Below are 17,846 nucleotides of genomic sequence, written 5' to 3'. Positions count from 1 at the left end.
AATGTATGTTATAACTGTTCTATTCACAAAGTAAGTCACTGTGGGCCAAGGTAACTTAATGCTGTAAAATGTAACATTGAAAGTATTTCTTTCATTAGTATCATTAAGATAAGTCTTATGTATTCCATATCAAAATTGTTGACGAAGTCTTGTGTACAAGACTTATACAGGGCAATAACACTATCAAGGCCCTTTCACATTCCTCATCTTTGGATCACACGGCAAACAGATGACAGAGAATTTCTTCTTTCTATATAAATTCATGATTTCTTTTCGTTTCGCTGTTTCGTCTAGACCTCAGCAATTAGCTGAAACTAATGTACTGTAGCATTTACTCCCATGCATTATTGATCCATCTTTCTAAAATAAAGTGTAATGTACCTTCAGGAATGTTTTTGTCTTAAATAACAATGGAGGAGGAAAAAAAGACATGAGGAAGGTTCAGACACAAGTTTAAAGACACGTCAAGCCTGTATGAATATACGTATGTATGTGGCAAGAATTTGGATGTGTGATGCATGTGCAATATACACTTTTATCCATATCAAATGTTTTACTGTGATATTTTCATCGTGCCATCATGTACCGATTATTAGCATGTGACGCAGTAATAAAATATCTTTCTTCTTCTGTAAAGATGGGTCACTGTACACATGACAGTTCCAGTATGTGTAAAACAAAATTCAGCAACATACCTGGTGCCTACTCATCATTCAATTGATTTCCTCCTCTAGTTCATTTTTGGATTTACATTTGTTCAAAAGACACAATTAAACAACCAGATTTATTGAGATAGACCCTGACTCAAGCTCCATATTAAATATTCCTACACATACACTTCGAGATTTACAACCTGAAGTTCACAAGACCATTGTGAACTGTCATGAGAGATGTCTCGGTTCTCCACCACCAGACTCCATTGTGGAAATCAGTTAAACTGCCATGGATATCGTTCAGTTGAATACTGTGAATAAAATTGATTTGTGACTATTGCTGAAGTTAATAGCAAGATAACATACAGTCTGCTTATCAGTGAAGGAACTAGTTTCATGGCTGCATGGTCATGAATGCCTGTAGCATTTAGATCAGGATAAGAGTCAGGACACATCTACAATATCAAAATTAATCTGTCTCACTGTCCCTGAACCAAATTATTTTCCCAACTGCCAAGCCCTCTTTGCAATGCTAAAACCCTAAAGGAAGAAAGTCTAGACTTCCCCAGGTTCAGGCTCTGAATCTCTGGTCTCTCAAGGGCTCTTTTTAACTTGAATGGGTTTGTTTGTTACTATCAAAATTAAATATATTCAGAGACTAAGCATTAGTCGATATCAAAATGTATTACTATTGAACTACACCAGATCATCAGAACAATGCCATGGAGTGGAAGGGGAAGAAGAGCTAAAGAGAGAGAAGAGAGAGGTGATGAGCACTGATGATGCTGGTTTCCCACACTGGGAAGAAACACAAACTGCAGTATTGTGCTGGGAAACCAACACACATCATCAGGATGAACAAGAATTCACATCCAGGAGCAAAAGTCATATCATCTCAGGAACAGCACACCTCACTGCAATGCAACAGACGTCTGGGCCACCCATGCAGTCAGTGACATCTGACATTCAGTTGGTGACACCTGACACTGATGGAACCCTGCTTTGTGGACATATTTACAAGCAGTTCAAACAAACAAAAAGGTAATATTTCCAGCATATTCATGAAAGGAGTGAAACACTAATTATTATATAAATGCATAATATGTTAGATAATTTGGTACATAATTGTCTAAAATTGTTAACAAGCCCACACACATCAGTGTGTTGAAGTTGGATGAGGAGGTCCTTGTCAAGATTCAAATGCTACAAGTATTAAATGCCTGACACCAGAAAGTACCCAACGTACTCAGCAGCAAATATTTTCCATGAAATGTGCAGTAAATGTCGGTAAACAATCCTTAACTGGAATAAAAAGTGCACTACTCATGTTATTCAAGTACCCTCATTGTACACTGCATTGTATTACATTTTTGCAGAGCATGTAAAATTAAAATGAGTAATTTTGCAATGATATAAAATTATTATTTTATCATGGGACAAACTGCAAAACAAAATACATTTCCAAGGGCACTTTGTTTGGAAACGTAGACACAACACTGCAAACTATCACAATAAACTCCACAATTCTTTCCATGAATCCCCTGCCTTAATTCGTAAAGGGGTCGAACACTTGTGTCATTGTCTGTGATCATTGTGAATGATCAAAGTGAGTGAGTGAGTGAGTGAGTGTGCGAGTAAGTGAGCGAGCAAAGTGTGATGTGCAACCTGTTCACACAGTCTCAAACATAGTTCCTAAATTTAACACCAATGGCCCCTCGAACATATGCAGGCAAATCCCTAAAAATTGACTATAATTCACATCATATGATCATGAAGCTGTATCATGAAGCCTGACAAACTTCACACACTAGGTCATGACGACCTGAGTGATGTTCGCAAAGCCTGACCACCTAATCCTGTCTAGTGACAAGATGAGATAATGTTAACCTATTGTAATCCAGAAACCACAACAGCTTTTAATTCATCTGTGTATTTTTTCCCTCTCTGAGCATCTGAAAGAACCATTACCCATTTAGCCATTTAACATTTAACTAGCCGTGGGCTAGTCAAGTTCTTCAATAATTCAACTGATGTGAGCTAGAAATTGAGCAAACTAATATTTATTATCTGTACAGCCAATGATTAAGATACTCCTTGAAATGTCACAGTTATCTGTGTAATCAAATTTAGATTCATTGCAGGATTTGTTACCAATGGTAAAGATCATACAGTGGCATCAAGCAACACAGAGATATATTTTATTGTAGAAATAATATATTTATCTAAGACATAAAACTGAATTGGAACCTTATCTTGCTGATGTTTGAGCTACAGCCTCAGGCGCACAACAGGTTTTTGAAAACAATCAGCAGAACTACACATAACAAAAAAAACATTTGGCTGATTTGATAAAAAATATCTATCTATAAACTATAAAATTTAATCAGGTCATTGATGAGATATGCATGTTATTCAACAACATTAGCCTAGTATTCTCCAATTCTTCCCAAACCAAGATGAAACATGACCTTTTACAGATAATACAAAGTCAGCTTATTATCCTGAACGGGGCTTCGAAAATCCCATATCCTGACGCCCGGGACAAGTCAGTTTTCATTTCGGGCAATAAAATAATGGCATCTTACTTGTCCATGGACTACTAGATAATTTCCACTTACGGTTTCAAACTGCAAATAAACTTGGAGTTTTCTTAGATAAAGTTTGAATCATTTCCATGGAAGTCATGAAAAACATAAATGCCATATATCTGTAAACAGCAAAAGGCACCACTTCAAGATCTGTCTCATATATCTGCCAAGATCTGTTGCAAGATATGAAATGGTTTTCTCAAGAAATGAAGCCTATCCCTCCATTTTGAGACTAAGTCAAAACTGTTTCCATGGAAACCAGGATAAAATAAAAATGCAAAAACATTGTAAATAGCAAAAGGCACCACTTTGTAGTCTGCCTCAAATATCTGTCAAGTTTCGCTGTAAGATATTGAATAGTTTTTGAGTTCTGCTCCGGAAACAAAGCCCATCCCTCCATTTTAAGAGTAAGTCAGAAACATTTCCATTGAAACCAGGAAAATGATAACCACAAAAACCTGTACATAGCAAAAGGCACCACTTTGTGGTCTGCCACACATATCTACCAAGTTTTGCAGGAAAATATTGAACATTTTTTTAGTTCTGCTCTGGAAACAAAGCCCATCCCTCCATTTTGAGACTAACACCAAAATGTTTCCATGGAAACCGAGAAAATAATAAATCACAAAAACCTGTATATACCAAAAGGCACCACTTCAGCTTTTGACTGATATATCTACCAAGTTTTGCAGAAAAATATTGAACGGCCTTTGAGTTCTGCTCCGGAAACGAAACACACCTCTCACTTTTGAGACAATGTCCAAAGCATTTCCATGGAAACCGAAAAAATAATAAATCATAAAAACTTGTACATAGCAAAAGGCACCACTTTAGGTTCTGATTCATATATCTATCAAGTTTTGCAGAAAAATATAGAACAGTTTTTGAGTTCTGCTCCGGAAACGAAACACACCTCTCACTTTTGAGACAATGTCCAAAGCATTTCCATGGAAACCGAGAAAATAATAAATCATAAAAACTTGTACATAGCAAAAGGCACCACTTTAGGTTCTGATTCATATATCTATCAAGTTTTGCAGAAAAATATAGAACAGTTTTTGAGTTCTGCTCCGGAAACGAAGACCACCCCACCATAAGACTAACACCAAAATGTTCCATGGAAAAACAAAAAAAAATATAAATGCTCAAAATCTGTAAACAGCAAAAGGCACAACCATAGGCTGAGATTACTATATGTATCAAGTTTGGTAAAACAATATTGAAATGTTTCTGAGTTATGCTCTGGAAACAAAATGATTACAGACGGACGGACGGACGGACGGACGGACGGACGGACGGACGAGGCGTTGACAATATCCCACGCATTACATGCCAGGGGGGATAAATATTTTCAACCCTGCTGAGATCTGCTCCCCAAACTCTGTATCAGACTCCAGTATAATGCCCTGTATTACATGCCTGCCTATCACCACCGGCATCCTGAATCTGATGTTGATACGATGGATGGTTTGACATGTTTTGGACACCAGCCAGGCATCTGTCATATCAATATTTCTGATGCGGGAGTTACAGATCTTCATTTAACCATCAAAACACATAGGCCCTTCACATATAATAAATAGAGGAAATCGAAAGTCATGGATTGTATGTGTACCCATTTTTCAAGAAACAGAAAATGATAAAAAGCATGACGGCTCTATTGTTCATGTCCTTGAGCTGTCAGAAAGCATTGCTCAGTATAGCATTGGGATGGGTTGTTTGGTCATAAGCAAATGATATGTCTGATGTGCACAACTGCCAAGTTGTAGGCAAATGACCACTGAAAAAACAAATTTCCTGTTATTTTTTTTTTTTTTGTGGCCAATAAAAATTCCTTGTATTAAACACGAAGGTCAAAATCATTTTCACATGTTAAGATCTGTTGAGCAACAACACTCACAAGAATCTTGAGCTCTGTGAGAGTAACGTTTGTTATATGGCCACCATCTGTACTGCCTGTATGCTCAAGTACACAACTAATAAAGGAACTGTAAGAAAGGGGAGATTACTCACTGATTTCAGCTTCATTTTCCCGCACTTTGGCATTGTTGCCCAGCCTCTCAAGGTTCTCTGCCATGTATGCTTCATTCTGCACATGCACTGCAAAATACAACATCTTGTTAAAATATGTGATCACTACCCATTTCAGAACAGTCTGAAAATACAGGCCCTGTTTCAAGAAATGATCATACTGTCATGGATGTATGATTTACTTAACCATCCATTCAATGTTCGCATACAGGAAATTGACAGGGGCCTGATGAAGATTGGTGGGGACAGGGCTGCAATGACTTGCCCAGACCCCAGTTAGATTTGATTTTCGATACTGAATCCTCGATAAGGTCATTTTCAATTTGCTTCTTCATACAAGTAAAAACATCAGCCTCTGATTTCATGAAACAAACTTAAGTTTTTACTCATATTTCAAACTGAGTTTGACAATTTGAAACTGCGTCATTTGTAACTCAAATGCATTCTACAAAATACATAATGCCCAAACACCTTAAGCTATATATTCACAAAAATCAAACTGTCTGCTATTTTTTAGGTTAATATCAATTCCAGTAAATTCAGGGATTGAATGTACTTTCTCAAATTTGAGTAAAACCTCGAACTTAAGTCAAAATTCAGACTTAAGTTTGTTTCGAGAAACTGGAGCCAGATTCCATTCAAATTTCAGAGCCTGCTTTCTGAGCATGAACATCTTCATGAAGTTGGCAATGTCTACTTACAACAATTGTCATTGGATAATTAGTCTAGCATCAACCAATCATGTTTGGCTTTATTTAAGCACTCGAATCAATTATTTTGTTGTGTGGAAAAACGAATATTGAAACGAAATATTGAATCGAAATAGTGGTTATGGAAAATTTAATCTAAGGTGGCAGATTTGAATTTTTAAGAAGCTAACCAAACCATACTTTCCCAGGTGGGGAATGGGTGCATAACAAAAAGAAGTAAAATCTGTCATCAGAGATCAAAGACTTTGAAAAGACTGTATTCAATCATGTATGAACATAGCTGAAATGTGGCTGATTGTGGCTTACACACTAACCAATCAAACACATATGAAACTGAAACTACACTGCTTTGTCTACTTCTTGAACTATAACTGAAATACACACAAGAAAATACCAAATGTCTTGTAAAGTTTTACAGGTGATTGGTCTAAATAGCAGATGGTCAGGTTACTATTGTGGTCCATTTATACAGTGAATTCCACTCTATGGACTAACCAACATACACTACAAATAGTGTTGCAATGTGAAAAGAGGATTTAATTCTGTTGACTCAACATGTCCCAGGAGCCTAGAGATGCTATAATATCTGATTAGGCCAGACCAATTTTATTTCTGCCAGTCCTATTTTTTTCAAAATGATAATTTTCCCTGCTCAAAAAACATAATCTCAATGTTTTTATTGGCCAAAAATGTAAAATTAAAGCAAAAAAAGATTAATTTTTCTGCCCTATATAGACTGCATAAATTGCATCACCACCCTCAAAAAAATTATATATAATAATAAAAAGGAATATTATTTGTGACTTTCCCCCCCTTCCGGCCTTTAGGTATTCTGAGGATGAAAATCCATCAGACAAGAAATAACATTGGTCTGGCCTTATCACACAAGTGTGCCATAACTACAATGCCATTCTTACCGTATGATTTGAAAAAATGAGATTTCATTTGCCACGGATCATGAAACTAAACTTCATGGGATGTGCCTGCATATCTATGATGTCACAAATATGTGTGTAGTAATATGTGACATCACAAGCTTGGTGATGCAGTTTTCTCTTGATCACTCAGCTGAATGCATAAGGTCATATAGTTCCCAATAAGTTTTTATATTAGAGCATGTATTGTTGACAACAAATCTTAGCTTACATTTGAAAAATAACAAAAAACTCACATGGATCTTCAGAAACCTTCAATAAACCCTTTGAACAACAAATACACTTTAATGTTCGGTCTGGGAAGTGATGTTGGTATCTTCGTAAGCCTATTAATTTCTATCTTCGCTTTGTAGTCTACTCCATCTATCATAACCAGGCATCCATTATATAATAAATTACAATATTTAAAATCAAATTATTATCAAAGTCTTCGCTGCCAAATGTGTGGCAAAATGAATTGAGTGAGTGAGTAAATATTGAACATCACAACGGCAATATCTCTGCCATATCATGTGTGGCAGAATGGAAGCATTTCACATTCATAATTTCTTTATGTGTAAATGCATGCTGAGACTCTACCATCGCCAGCAATCAAATAACTGAGAGGTCATCTTGGCTGAAGAAAGTATGCTGAATAAAGTCTAGAAACAAAGTTTGATGAATCCTACTAACATATTTATTAGGGCTGTGTATTGGCAAATAAATTGTGTTGCGATATATTGCAATTCAGGCACCCATATTGCGATACGTATTGCTATATATAGGGAACTTAAGCAGCAATGTATATTATAGGTCATGAATAAGTGATAATTGTGTTTTAATTATGTTTGATTTTTTGGTTGCATAGTACCTGTACATGTCACTCCTAGAATTTTCCACATTAGTCCCTAATCATATACCTTATGGTTCTGATAAGAACAATCTCAAAATTAAGTTGCATAGTCTGGGATTCCATTTTCTTTTTTTTATACTATTTTTGTCATTGAATAACGAAGGACAAAATTGTTGTTAATGAAATTTTTCATCAAAACATAAAGATAATCACAAAAAGACTTTATATGTTCTCTACCCAATGTATCGGTTATCAGATATGATATTGCAATATGTATCGTTTGAAAAGCGTACTGCGATATACGGTTAATGCAGTAAAGCCCTAATATATATGCAGACCTGGGGCATGAGATATGACAGGCAGTTTATATCTCAGCACTCATGGACACACTCTGACCAAGCCTGGGTGTTTGCCACAAAATGGTCTTGATGCCATGTATACTAAAAGTGTCTTGAAATAGTATGGGATATACAGCCATGGCTCTATAACACAGATTAGTGGAACAGGGCCAAGTTCTGGTCCAGACAGGAATGTTCCAGTCTTCTGAAACATTAATAAATTAATCTAATGTCTGACTTCTTCATTTTCTATTGACAAATTTTCACATCTGAAAAAACATCTGTAGAAATTTGTATCCACAAAACAATACCGACAGGTCTTAAGCTCTTCTACTAAGCCATTCACAATTAGTAATTATATCCTGACTAACGGTTCAAAGCGTTATACACAAAGGTGAGAAGTTATAGAGGTGGAATGTTGAATTATAGAAGCTGCTGCAGCTTTCAGTTGACCAGAATCAATATCCCATCATGCTAAGCAACATGCAACATGTCATACACATCCATTTTTAATGAGGCAACAAAATAGGTCAGTTTTTCTGTTACACCACATGTCACAGTGGTATCGCCATGGATACATGTCATACGTGTCTGTCTCACAGTCCCTGAACCACATTATTTTCCCCGTCTTCCAAGCCCTATCTGCAGCACCAAAGCCTTAAATGAAGCAAGTCTAGATTTCCTCAGGCTCTGAATCTCTGGTCTCCCGAGGGCTCCTTTTCAATATATATGTGTTCATTTGTTACTATCAAAATTTCATATGTTCAGAGACTAAGCATTAGTCGAGAGAGACAGAAGAAGCTGCTGTCTCGCTGTCTAGCCTTGGTAGGACTGGAATAGATCTGAATCACGTATAGAGAGACCAGTCTTTCACACCTAGTAATAGTGTCTTGTCAATAAATTAGTGTGTAAGACTATTCAGAGGAAAGCAGCTTCTATCAAGTCAAATATATTTTGACCAGACTAGTGACAAAAAAAAAAGCATCAATTATCCTCTACATGTTTTGAACTTAACCCTCTGGATGCCACACTTTGAAGTCCAATAAAATTCTAAATATACCACACACATACATGTACTTCACAGTTTTTCTGTGGAAAATTCCCTGTTTTTTGATACCATCCTCTATTATCTCAGACCAAGTTAAAATGCTTAAAATTGCCTTTTAAATAGGATTCATCGTAAATGTCGCAATTTTTCACACTATAAAAAAATCAAAATTCAGAGCCTCATTTGCTGTATGTTTTGAAATTTGAAAATTGGATAATTACAGGGAGTATTGAATTTCATAAATAGCATATTAATCATCACTGATATCAAGTTTTCATGTAACCAGTAATGATAATTCTGACGCTGCTGAATCCAGGATCGGTTGGGACGTTTTCGAAAATACACTTGCACAAATGCTGACGTGTGCTTTCCGCCATATTGGATAGTGTTTACAAAACCACATTTCGAGAAGGCCATTATCGAGAAACCTATTACATCACGTATATTTCATGGTCAGCTGCGAAAAATGCATCACTGAATTCCCCAAACATCTTAGAATCAAATTACAAATGGTTTTTGTCACCAATACCAACTGTCTGGATTAGTTGCTAATACCAACTGTCTGGATAAAAGGAAACGAAAGATACTGCATATTAACACTAACGCTGTGTTCGAAAGACAGCACTGTTTGAAATGTAAACATATGAAAACTCTGATTTTACACTACATAGCATTTTCGGAAATTTTCCAACATCCAGCCATGTAATTATTGCTTACAATAATATGCTTACAAATTCTATGCTTAGAATTCGCTTAGAATATTCAGGGGTGGAGTATCGTAGCAAGAAATAGCAAAGTAAAAATAGATACAATGCAATCATTTGATAATTCTTATGAAACTGTCAAACTTGAAGTGCAGAATGACGCCATGACTGATGCAAAATGACGCAGAATGACAACGGTACTTCTAGGCATTTCTGGCATTTATGTACAAAAGATCCCTGAATCAAGGAAAGAGTGCTCACAAAATCTGGTGTACCCTTGTCAGCGAAGCCGCCATTTTGAAAGAAATCAGTCATCGGTTGTGATGTCACACGTCAACATTGTTGCACATATTAGGCAATTTCTTTGAGGTGAAGGTCGGTTGAACAAGAGTAAACACAATGCCCATATCATTCCAATTGCACACTCAGTATAGGGATACATTTTTTGTGTACTGTTCAGATATTTTTTCAATAAACTGATTTCAGTATCTACATATATCCATGTTCAACACCATATCATGTGTGGATATAAGGTATGCGTTTTTATCATTTGAAAGCTTTTGATTGTTTGAATAATATTTACATGGGAAATTGACTCAGTAAGTGTACTATACCACATTTCAAGCTTCTACACAAGTGTTAAAAGATCACACGTAGCCATTACTGCAACATGTGCTTTAGTTCCTGTGATGTACAATATTCAGTATGCTGGGATAAATATTGCAGATTCATATGAACAGGTTAATGAACAGGGATTTAATTCCAACTTATAAGTAAAACTGATAATATTAATGAAAATGATTTGTAGATTTTATGAAATGTAGATGCACACATATTTAAAGGCATTGTCTTGTTCATTGCATTGGTTTCCATCGTTTTTATAGACAAAACAATTATGAATATTGACTGACCAGGTTCGAGTTTGTCAAAAACAGTTCATGATTCATTGTTTTAGATAATAAAGTAAATTCAAATTCGATTAAAATATATGTGATGACAGAATATCTAACTCAAACAAAATATACAGGGATCTACATTGCAAGTGAAACAGTTGCGTATGCGAGTGAATTTTCGAAGTGGCGACGAAAAATGATAAAACACTTATGAAATGGAGACTGCTACATTTGGTGTTATTAACTTTCATCCTTAAATATTTTATGTAAAATAACAACACATTACTCTTAAAACAATTACAGCTTTCATTCATCATGATATTCAGTTCATTTCCGTGTTTCTAAAAATAGACATCTAGGTGACAGAAAGGGAGGTAAGCAAATGCAAATGAGAACCCCAGATTCATTGCTCAAGCATACGTGAAACTACTAACCTAGTTTTTACACTCTATATACAGACATCCATGTAAAAAATACGCTAAGGGTTTAGGTTTCCCAGAATTCAATTTGTCTTGGTGAACATGCGTGGTTAACCATGGCAACCAAGAAAACAAACTCCAGACCGATATCGGCCTATTTTTCCAAATCCAAAACAACCAATATCTTGCATGAACAAACTCAAGTTGACAGTGAAAAGAAACAAAATGATAACCAGTCTAATGTTAAAACACAAAAAGAAAGTAAGGCTTCAATTAATGTGCATGAATTCAGACCAATTACAGTGACATTTGGCGAGGTTAAAATTCTACTGAAATAGAATGTCATTCTGAAGCTTTAGATTCTGAATCTCCAGTCCTGCAAAAGTAATCATACATATAAGTGAAACATTTTTCTTATCATTACCACTACAGGGCCTAGCTAGTAAATTTTTCATTTGGCTAGTAAAAAGAAAATATTTGCTAGTCAAAGGTCAAGTAAACAAAAATATGTCAGTAGAGCCCTGATATATACGAAAATTGATTAAATTGTCATGTCTTATTTTGGACAAACCTTATGTCCATATTCTAATAGTTCCATCCTAAAAGAGCGATCTCTTTGTACCTTTCATTGCATACTTATGAAGCGAAATAATTACATAATCATAACAATCCTAAAAGAATATTCAGTGAATATTCAGGTGTTGTGAAATTTTCATTTACGCTAAATTGATGCCAGACAGATGTGTGTGGTGCTCACAATAAGATACACAGTAAAACCATCTAATTGTTGATATATTCAGGACACTATTTCCGTGGTAAAACCATTCATTTTATGTTTTGTCTAAAAGAATTCTGACACAGAAGCCGAGATCTTTCACTAAGTGGAAAGTAGGTTAGATATACAGTAATCAGCGACGTCACAAAATGCAGAAAACATGCCATGACGTCAACTAAAATGCTGCATTATTTCCAGTTATTTCATTACATTTGAAAATGCATCTGTTACTCCGTTAATAATGATGCAAAATTAATCTGAATGCATCTACACAAAAAGGAGAATATGGAAATCACAGAACTATTTTATGTATCTGAAATGGCCATCTAATTTGCTATTACCTGCTTTCGGATGTAGGACATAACGTCATGTCTTCTTACAAACTGTGAAACTACCAAAAGGTATCCTCTCACACTGGGGAACTTAGTACCGGAATAGTTTGGCTCATTGTGAACAAAACATAACCGAAATATACTGTCCGTATCCCAAGCAAATTCTCTCCATGTGAGTTACACTGACATAATGTAAAGCATAGTGGAGTTATGCCCCCTTATCTTTATACGTGCATTACCTCTCTGTCAACGTTTGATGTCATAGAGGAAAATCGATTTTTGATAAGTATTGTGGGTCATTATTTATTTTGTGCACATGACGATATGCATTAGCACATAAATCCCTTTCATGTATACACATGTCATTCAGACATCAGGCTGTATTTTCTTCGCTCACACTTTCCGTTAAGATGAGAAATTAAAAACATCGTAGCAGAGGCTTTTAGTGGTGCAGGGTAAAAAAACAGAAAAATTTACTGTTTTTTAACGCTCACAAAAGTTTTGGACAACATTTAGCAATGTCTCAATTTCTCAAATCCCTGAGGTAGTCGCAGTTACATTTTTATCCAACGGATAGGAAATTAAATATTCTACATTTCTGTGTAATTATATAGCCGTACACAGATCCTGGACCACGCGAGTGCAATACCCGCAAAACATTCACTCTTCAAACCTTACGAAAATGTGCGCCAGAGAAAAAACTCGGCATCCAGGGGGGTTAACCGTCGTAGATAAAAGATTCAAACAAGCCGCCCACGATGTGAGTGAGTGAATATGGTTTTATGCCACTTCTAACAATATTTAAGCAATATCACAGCAGGGGATAAAAGAAATGGGCATCACACATTGTACCCATGTGGAGATACGAACTCGTGCCTTCACGTCATGACAAACGAATGCTCTAAGTACTAGGTTACCCTACCGCCCTACACAATATTAACACATGACTGCATGCTAAGGCACTCAGTATACTGCACAGGCAAACATATACTGGACAAAATAAGTTAGGGATATTGGTATTTTTATGATTGATATTTTCATCAGTGTGTCAATGAATAAATAAATCATGATTCATAATTTCAAAATTTACATATATCCTTATATATTTTGTCCAGTATATGATAAAAGATTCCATACTTCCAGAATTTGGACATTTATCACCTATTATCTCCTCATTCAACTTTTAAGCTTTACATAAACAAGACAAACTACAATTTTATATTACGATTTCAAAATAATTACATAGCACAGACTTGAAGTCTTGGACGCTTCTGAAATACGTTACAAACACACAGATTACCTCAGTGCTTATCAATACTGCATGGAGTCTCAGCAGTCTATCCTATTACTGTCCGATAATCCTGACAGTAATGACTCTCACAGAGAAACATTTATTGTCCAGCCAGCACAGGTCAAGGGCTCTCATGAATTATTTTGAATTCTGAAATATTGATCATGTGACCTCGAGCAGTGTATTAAGGGCTGACACCAATATGTCTGCCACAGCAGACAACTTCCTGTTTATCATCAATGCTGTCTGACCACCTCTAACAACAATTCTTAACACTTTGTAGCAAGTCCACATATCTGTGTTTCATGGATCATATAGAACATTAAAGAAGCATGGTTTGAAAACTGGCATTGAAAACGAGTGAATGAGAGAGTGAACGAGTTAGTTTTACGCTGCACTCAGCAATATTCCAACTATATGGTAGCAGTCTACAAATAATCGAGTCTGGACCAGAAAATCCAGCGATCAACAACATGAGCATCAATTTGTTCAATTGGGAACCGATGACATGTGTCAACCAAGTCAGCAAGTCTGACCACCTGATCCCATTAGTCGCCTCTTACAACAAGCACAGCAGCCTTTTATAGCAAGTATGGGGTGCTGAAGGTCACTCTAACCCAGACCCTCAGAGGTCTGGCATTGAAAACTAGTTTGCGCAACGACTGACCCTTAAGTTGCTGCCATTATGTATGATTGTGTTTATGCAGAGTATAAAACTCAAAAAAAATTCAGCTCACCCACAAGGTTGGTTAGATATAAAACTTGTCAGCAATGACCAAAACATGCCTGCCGACAAAATATCTTCATACATACATGTCTAAATTCTAACCTGACCATTAGGATGGAGAATTTGAGAATCTTGCAGTCTGTGTTGAAAATAACGCATCCCAGGCAGGCAGGTATTTCGAACACTGGTTTATGATTATGTTTATTGTGACATGACTGTCTATAACCCAACAGTATGGATAACTAGTGACATATTGACGTCTGCCTGGTCTGGTCAGGTATGAGTATTGAATAACAAGAGTTCATGTAGTCTGTTGATAGGAATCTCAGTGCTGGGAAGTGGCTAATGAACTCACTCATTGTTAGTTGGGGACATGATAATTGACGTAATTTCAATTTTTTTCAAAGCAAATGAGTATGGCTGCCTATCATATTTCAGCAATATTACAGTGTGACCCAGAACTGGGCTTCACACATTCAATCCAACCCAGGTATTCAAACACTTCCACAACTGGGCTACCCAACTGTTCCATTGTAGAAACAATCCAAAACAAGCTTATGAATACAGGCACATCTAATGACGAGGGGTAAGACAGACTAATAACTAGTCTCTGAAATGAACATTTTTTACTGAAAAAATTCATAGTAAAAAAAAAATATAATAAAATGAAATGGAGCCGTGAGACTTTCTTCATTTTCTAAGGGAATCTAGGCTTACCACATTTTCTAGACTTGCATGGGCCGTCTTGGATATATTTGCACCAGGGTCTGTACGACAGACTAAGGAGGTAGAGTATCCCAGCAGTTAACGCATATGCTCATCATGCTGAAGACCTGGGTTCGATTCCCCATATGGGTCTTATATGTGAAGCTCATTTCCATGATAACTGCTGGAAAATTACTAAAAGCAGCATAAAACCTAACTCACTCACTTACTCACGCATTCACATAACTGAACAATTTGCTGTGATGAGTAACTAAACAATTGGTTTTGACTTTTGAAGCTGTTAAAGCACATTTTCTGTTAATTATTTAACAAATCTCGAAACACTTATCAAAACTGTCAACAATTTCAAGTTTAGGTTGTGAAATTAGGTGAAAAAACTTTTTCAGGATATCCACTGAAAAGGAAATATCTCTTTCCAGACAATCCAAATTGATCTGTGTGCTTTGGCTGGACAGCTGGACCAGGTTGTATTACTTGTAACATGAGTGTCAGAATTATTGAATTACCCTTCTGCTGAAATCCCTCACAATCGATGTCACCGAAACACCTAACTTTTCACACAGGACAACCATTCACTACTCTGGCAAAACCTCAAATCTTAATTCCCTACCTTTCCAAAGACTGAATTCAATTCCCATGACGTAACAGCATCTCGGAGAATCTAAGGTAGGATGGCTACAGTTTGTTTGGATCTGTCAAGTTTCTGTCTGGAGTGGGGTTTATTGGTTGTTCTGACTGTTGCTTGACATCTAAACAAACTCTGTCAGACAACCAGTGGTTACCATCATGATCCTCCTACACACAGGATGTCAAACGTCTTTTTGTTTCTGTTTTGTGACTCTGGACACTGTCTTCTCTTGTAATGGAAATGTGACTTGCTACCCTGCAGCCATGACAGAAATGCCCGAAGTGACCCCCATGTTCAGAATCAGCTGTCAGTACCAGACAACATGCAACACAAGTAGCTTCATGTTTTTATTAACCTGAAATCATGGTAGAAATGGGCACTCAGGAAGACCATTCATATGCAATGATTGATAGCTTGGGAAAAAACTATTGTAACCAACAATTGATTAATAAACCCCAAGTGGATTTTCTCACAAGGAGCAGTTGCAGAGTTGCATAGCTCCCGAATATCACATCCAAATGAATGACAGAACTCAACACACACTGAAAGTGAATCTACATAATGGCTGACTGTAATGCCTGTAATCAGATCTAGAAATCCAAACCTCAGTTTGTGAACACTGAAAGCAGAAAAAGGGTAATCACTTGGCAGGCAGAGCAGAAAGTGGGTAGTCAACTGGCAGGCATAACCGAAAGTGGGTAGTCAACTGGCAGGCAGAGCAGAAAGTCCCAGGGTAGTCAACTGGCAGGAATAACAGAAAGTGGGAAGTCAACTGGCAGGCATAACAGAAAGTAGGTAGTTGACTGGTAGGCATAACCGAAAGTGGGTAGTCAACTGGCAGGCAGAGCAGAAAGTCCCAGGGTAGTCAACTGGCAGGAATAACAGAAAGTGGGAAGTCAACTGGCAGGCATAACAGAAAGTAGGTAGTTGACTGGTAGGCAGAGCAGAAAGTGGGCAGTCAACAAGGAAGCACAGAGGAAGTTTGGTGTCAGCTGGTTAGGAGGGATAAACCCTTTAATGCAGGTCACCATTCCCAGGGAGTAAGACGTTGCTAAAAATAAAGTCAGATAGAAAATCAATAGCGAAAGAACTTGGTCAAGTCTAGAAGTTGATTAAGATGGATCTTATTTTAGCACGATGAGCATGGCCATTGATTCCCCGGGGTACAACACCATGGCTGATGACCCTGTGTCAGGACTTTGTCTTTCCATGTCATGTCAAACAGTTGAATCCTCACTTCAAGGAGCCACAGACATTGACTTGCACCAGACCAACGCCCCAAACTAACGATATTAAACTGACAAGCTTGGCAAACTGTCAATGTGTAATGTAACTTTGACGTCATATGTGTAAGGTTTCATATGACATTATTTCAGGACCAGACAATGATTATCTTTACGTCCTCTAATTATGGTTTATGTCATTGGTGAGTCTGGAAAAGTCTCATCATTAAGGTAATAATTTCTTTTCCAACAAGAATCTGACAAACTAATGCCGTGGACATCATCATCTAATCCGCTCAGTCTGGATCACATTCATTGTAACCAGTGAAATGGGGCAAACTTTGCGAGCATTTAAAGTCAGATTGACATATGCAGACATGAACACTGGTCATTTATGAGCCATTCACCAGAAGAGTTCAGCCCACTGGTCACTGCGTAGTCAGTCTTGAGCAGAAGAGTCCAGAACACTAGTCATTCAGTGGTCAGTCTTGAGCAGAAGTGTCAAGAACACTGGTCATTCAGTGGTCACTCTTGAGCAGGGGGGTCAAGAAGACCCGTCATTCAGTGGTCAGTCTTGAGCAGAAGTGTCAAGAACACTGGTCATTCAGTGGTCACTCTTGAGCAGGGGGGTCAAGAAGACCCGTCATTCAGTGGTCAGTCTTGAGCAGGGGGGTCAAGAAGACCCGTCATTCAGTGGTCAGTCTTGAGCAGGGGGGTCAAGAAGACCCATCATTCAGTGGTCAGTCTTGAGCAGAAGTGTCAAGAACACTGGTCATGCAATGGCTATATCCCCTGCATGCACCTCTATTTTCTAGAATTATTATCTCATAAATAACATTAAAGGTCACATGCAACGTAAAACACAACTTTGCAGATTCTGGTACCTTTCGGTATGCATTTACCGAAACAAATCATAAAAAATGCCAATTCAACCTATAAAGTTGAAAAAAAACGCGATGGAAAAAAAGCCCGCGAAATCGAAGTTCAAACGTT

The 17,846-nt window shown here is 37.1% G+C and overlaps 1 protein-coding gene across 2 annotated transcripts in view; it reads right to left on the bottom strand.

Annotated features, from left to right (window-relative positions):
* Window positions 1–17,846, bottom strand: part of LOC137278508 (arf-GAP with SH3 domain, ANK repeat and PH domain-containing protein 2-like) — a 102,742-nt gene that overhangs the window by 63,853 nt on the left and 21,043 nt on the right. For both annotated transcript variants that reach the window (XM_067810873.1, XM_067810874.1), the window contains exon 3: window positions 5,255–5,341. In XM_067810873.1, the coding sequence (XP_067666974.1) occupies window positions 5,255–5,341 (87 nt within the window). The remainder of the gene's footprint in view (window positions 1–5,254; window positions 5,342–17,846) is intronic.

This window comes from Haliotis asinina, chromosome 3 (assembly GCF_037392515.1).
Source record: "Haliotis asinina isolate JCU_RB_2024 chromosome 3, JCU_Hal_asi_v2, whole genome shotgun sequence".
NCBI lineage: Eukaryota > Metazoa > Mollusca > Gastropoda > Lepetellida > Haliotidae > Haliotis > Haliotis asinina.
The sequence above is the reverse complement of the archived record's forward strand: the minus strand, read 5'-3'. Positions and strand labels throughout refer to the sequence as shown.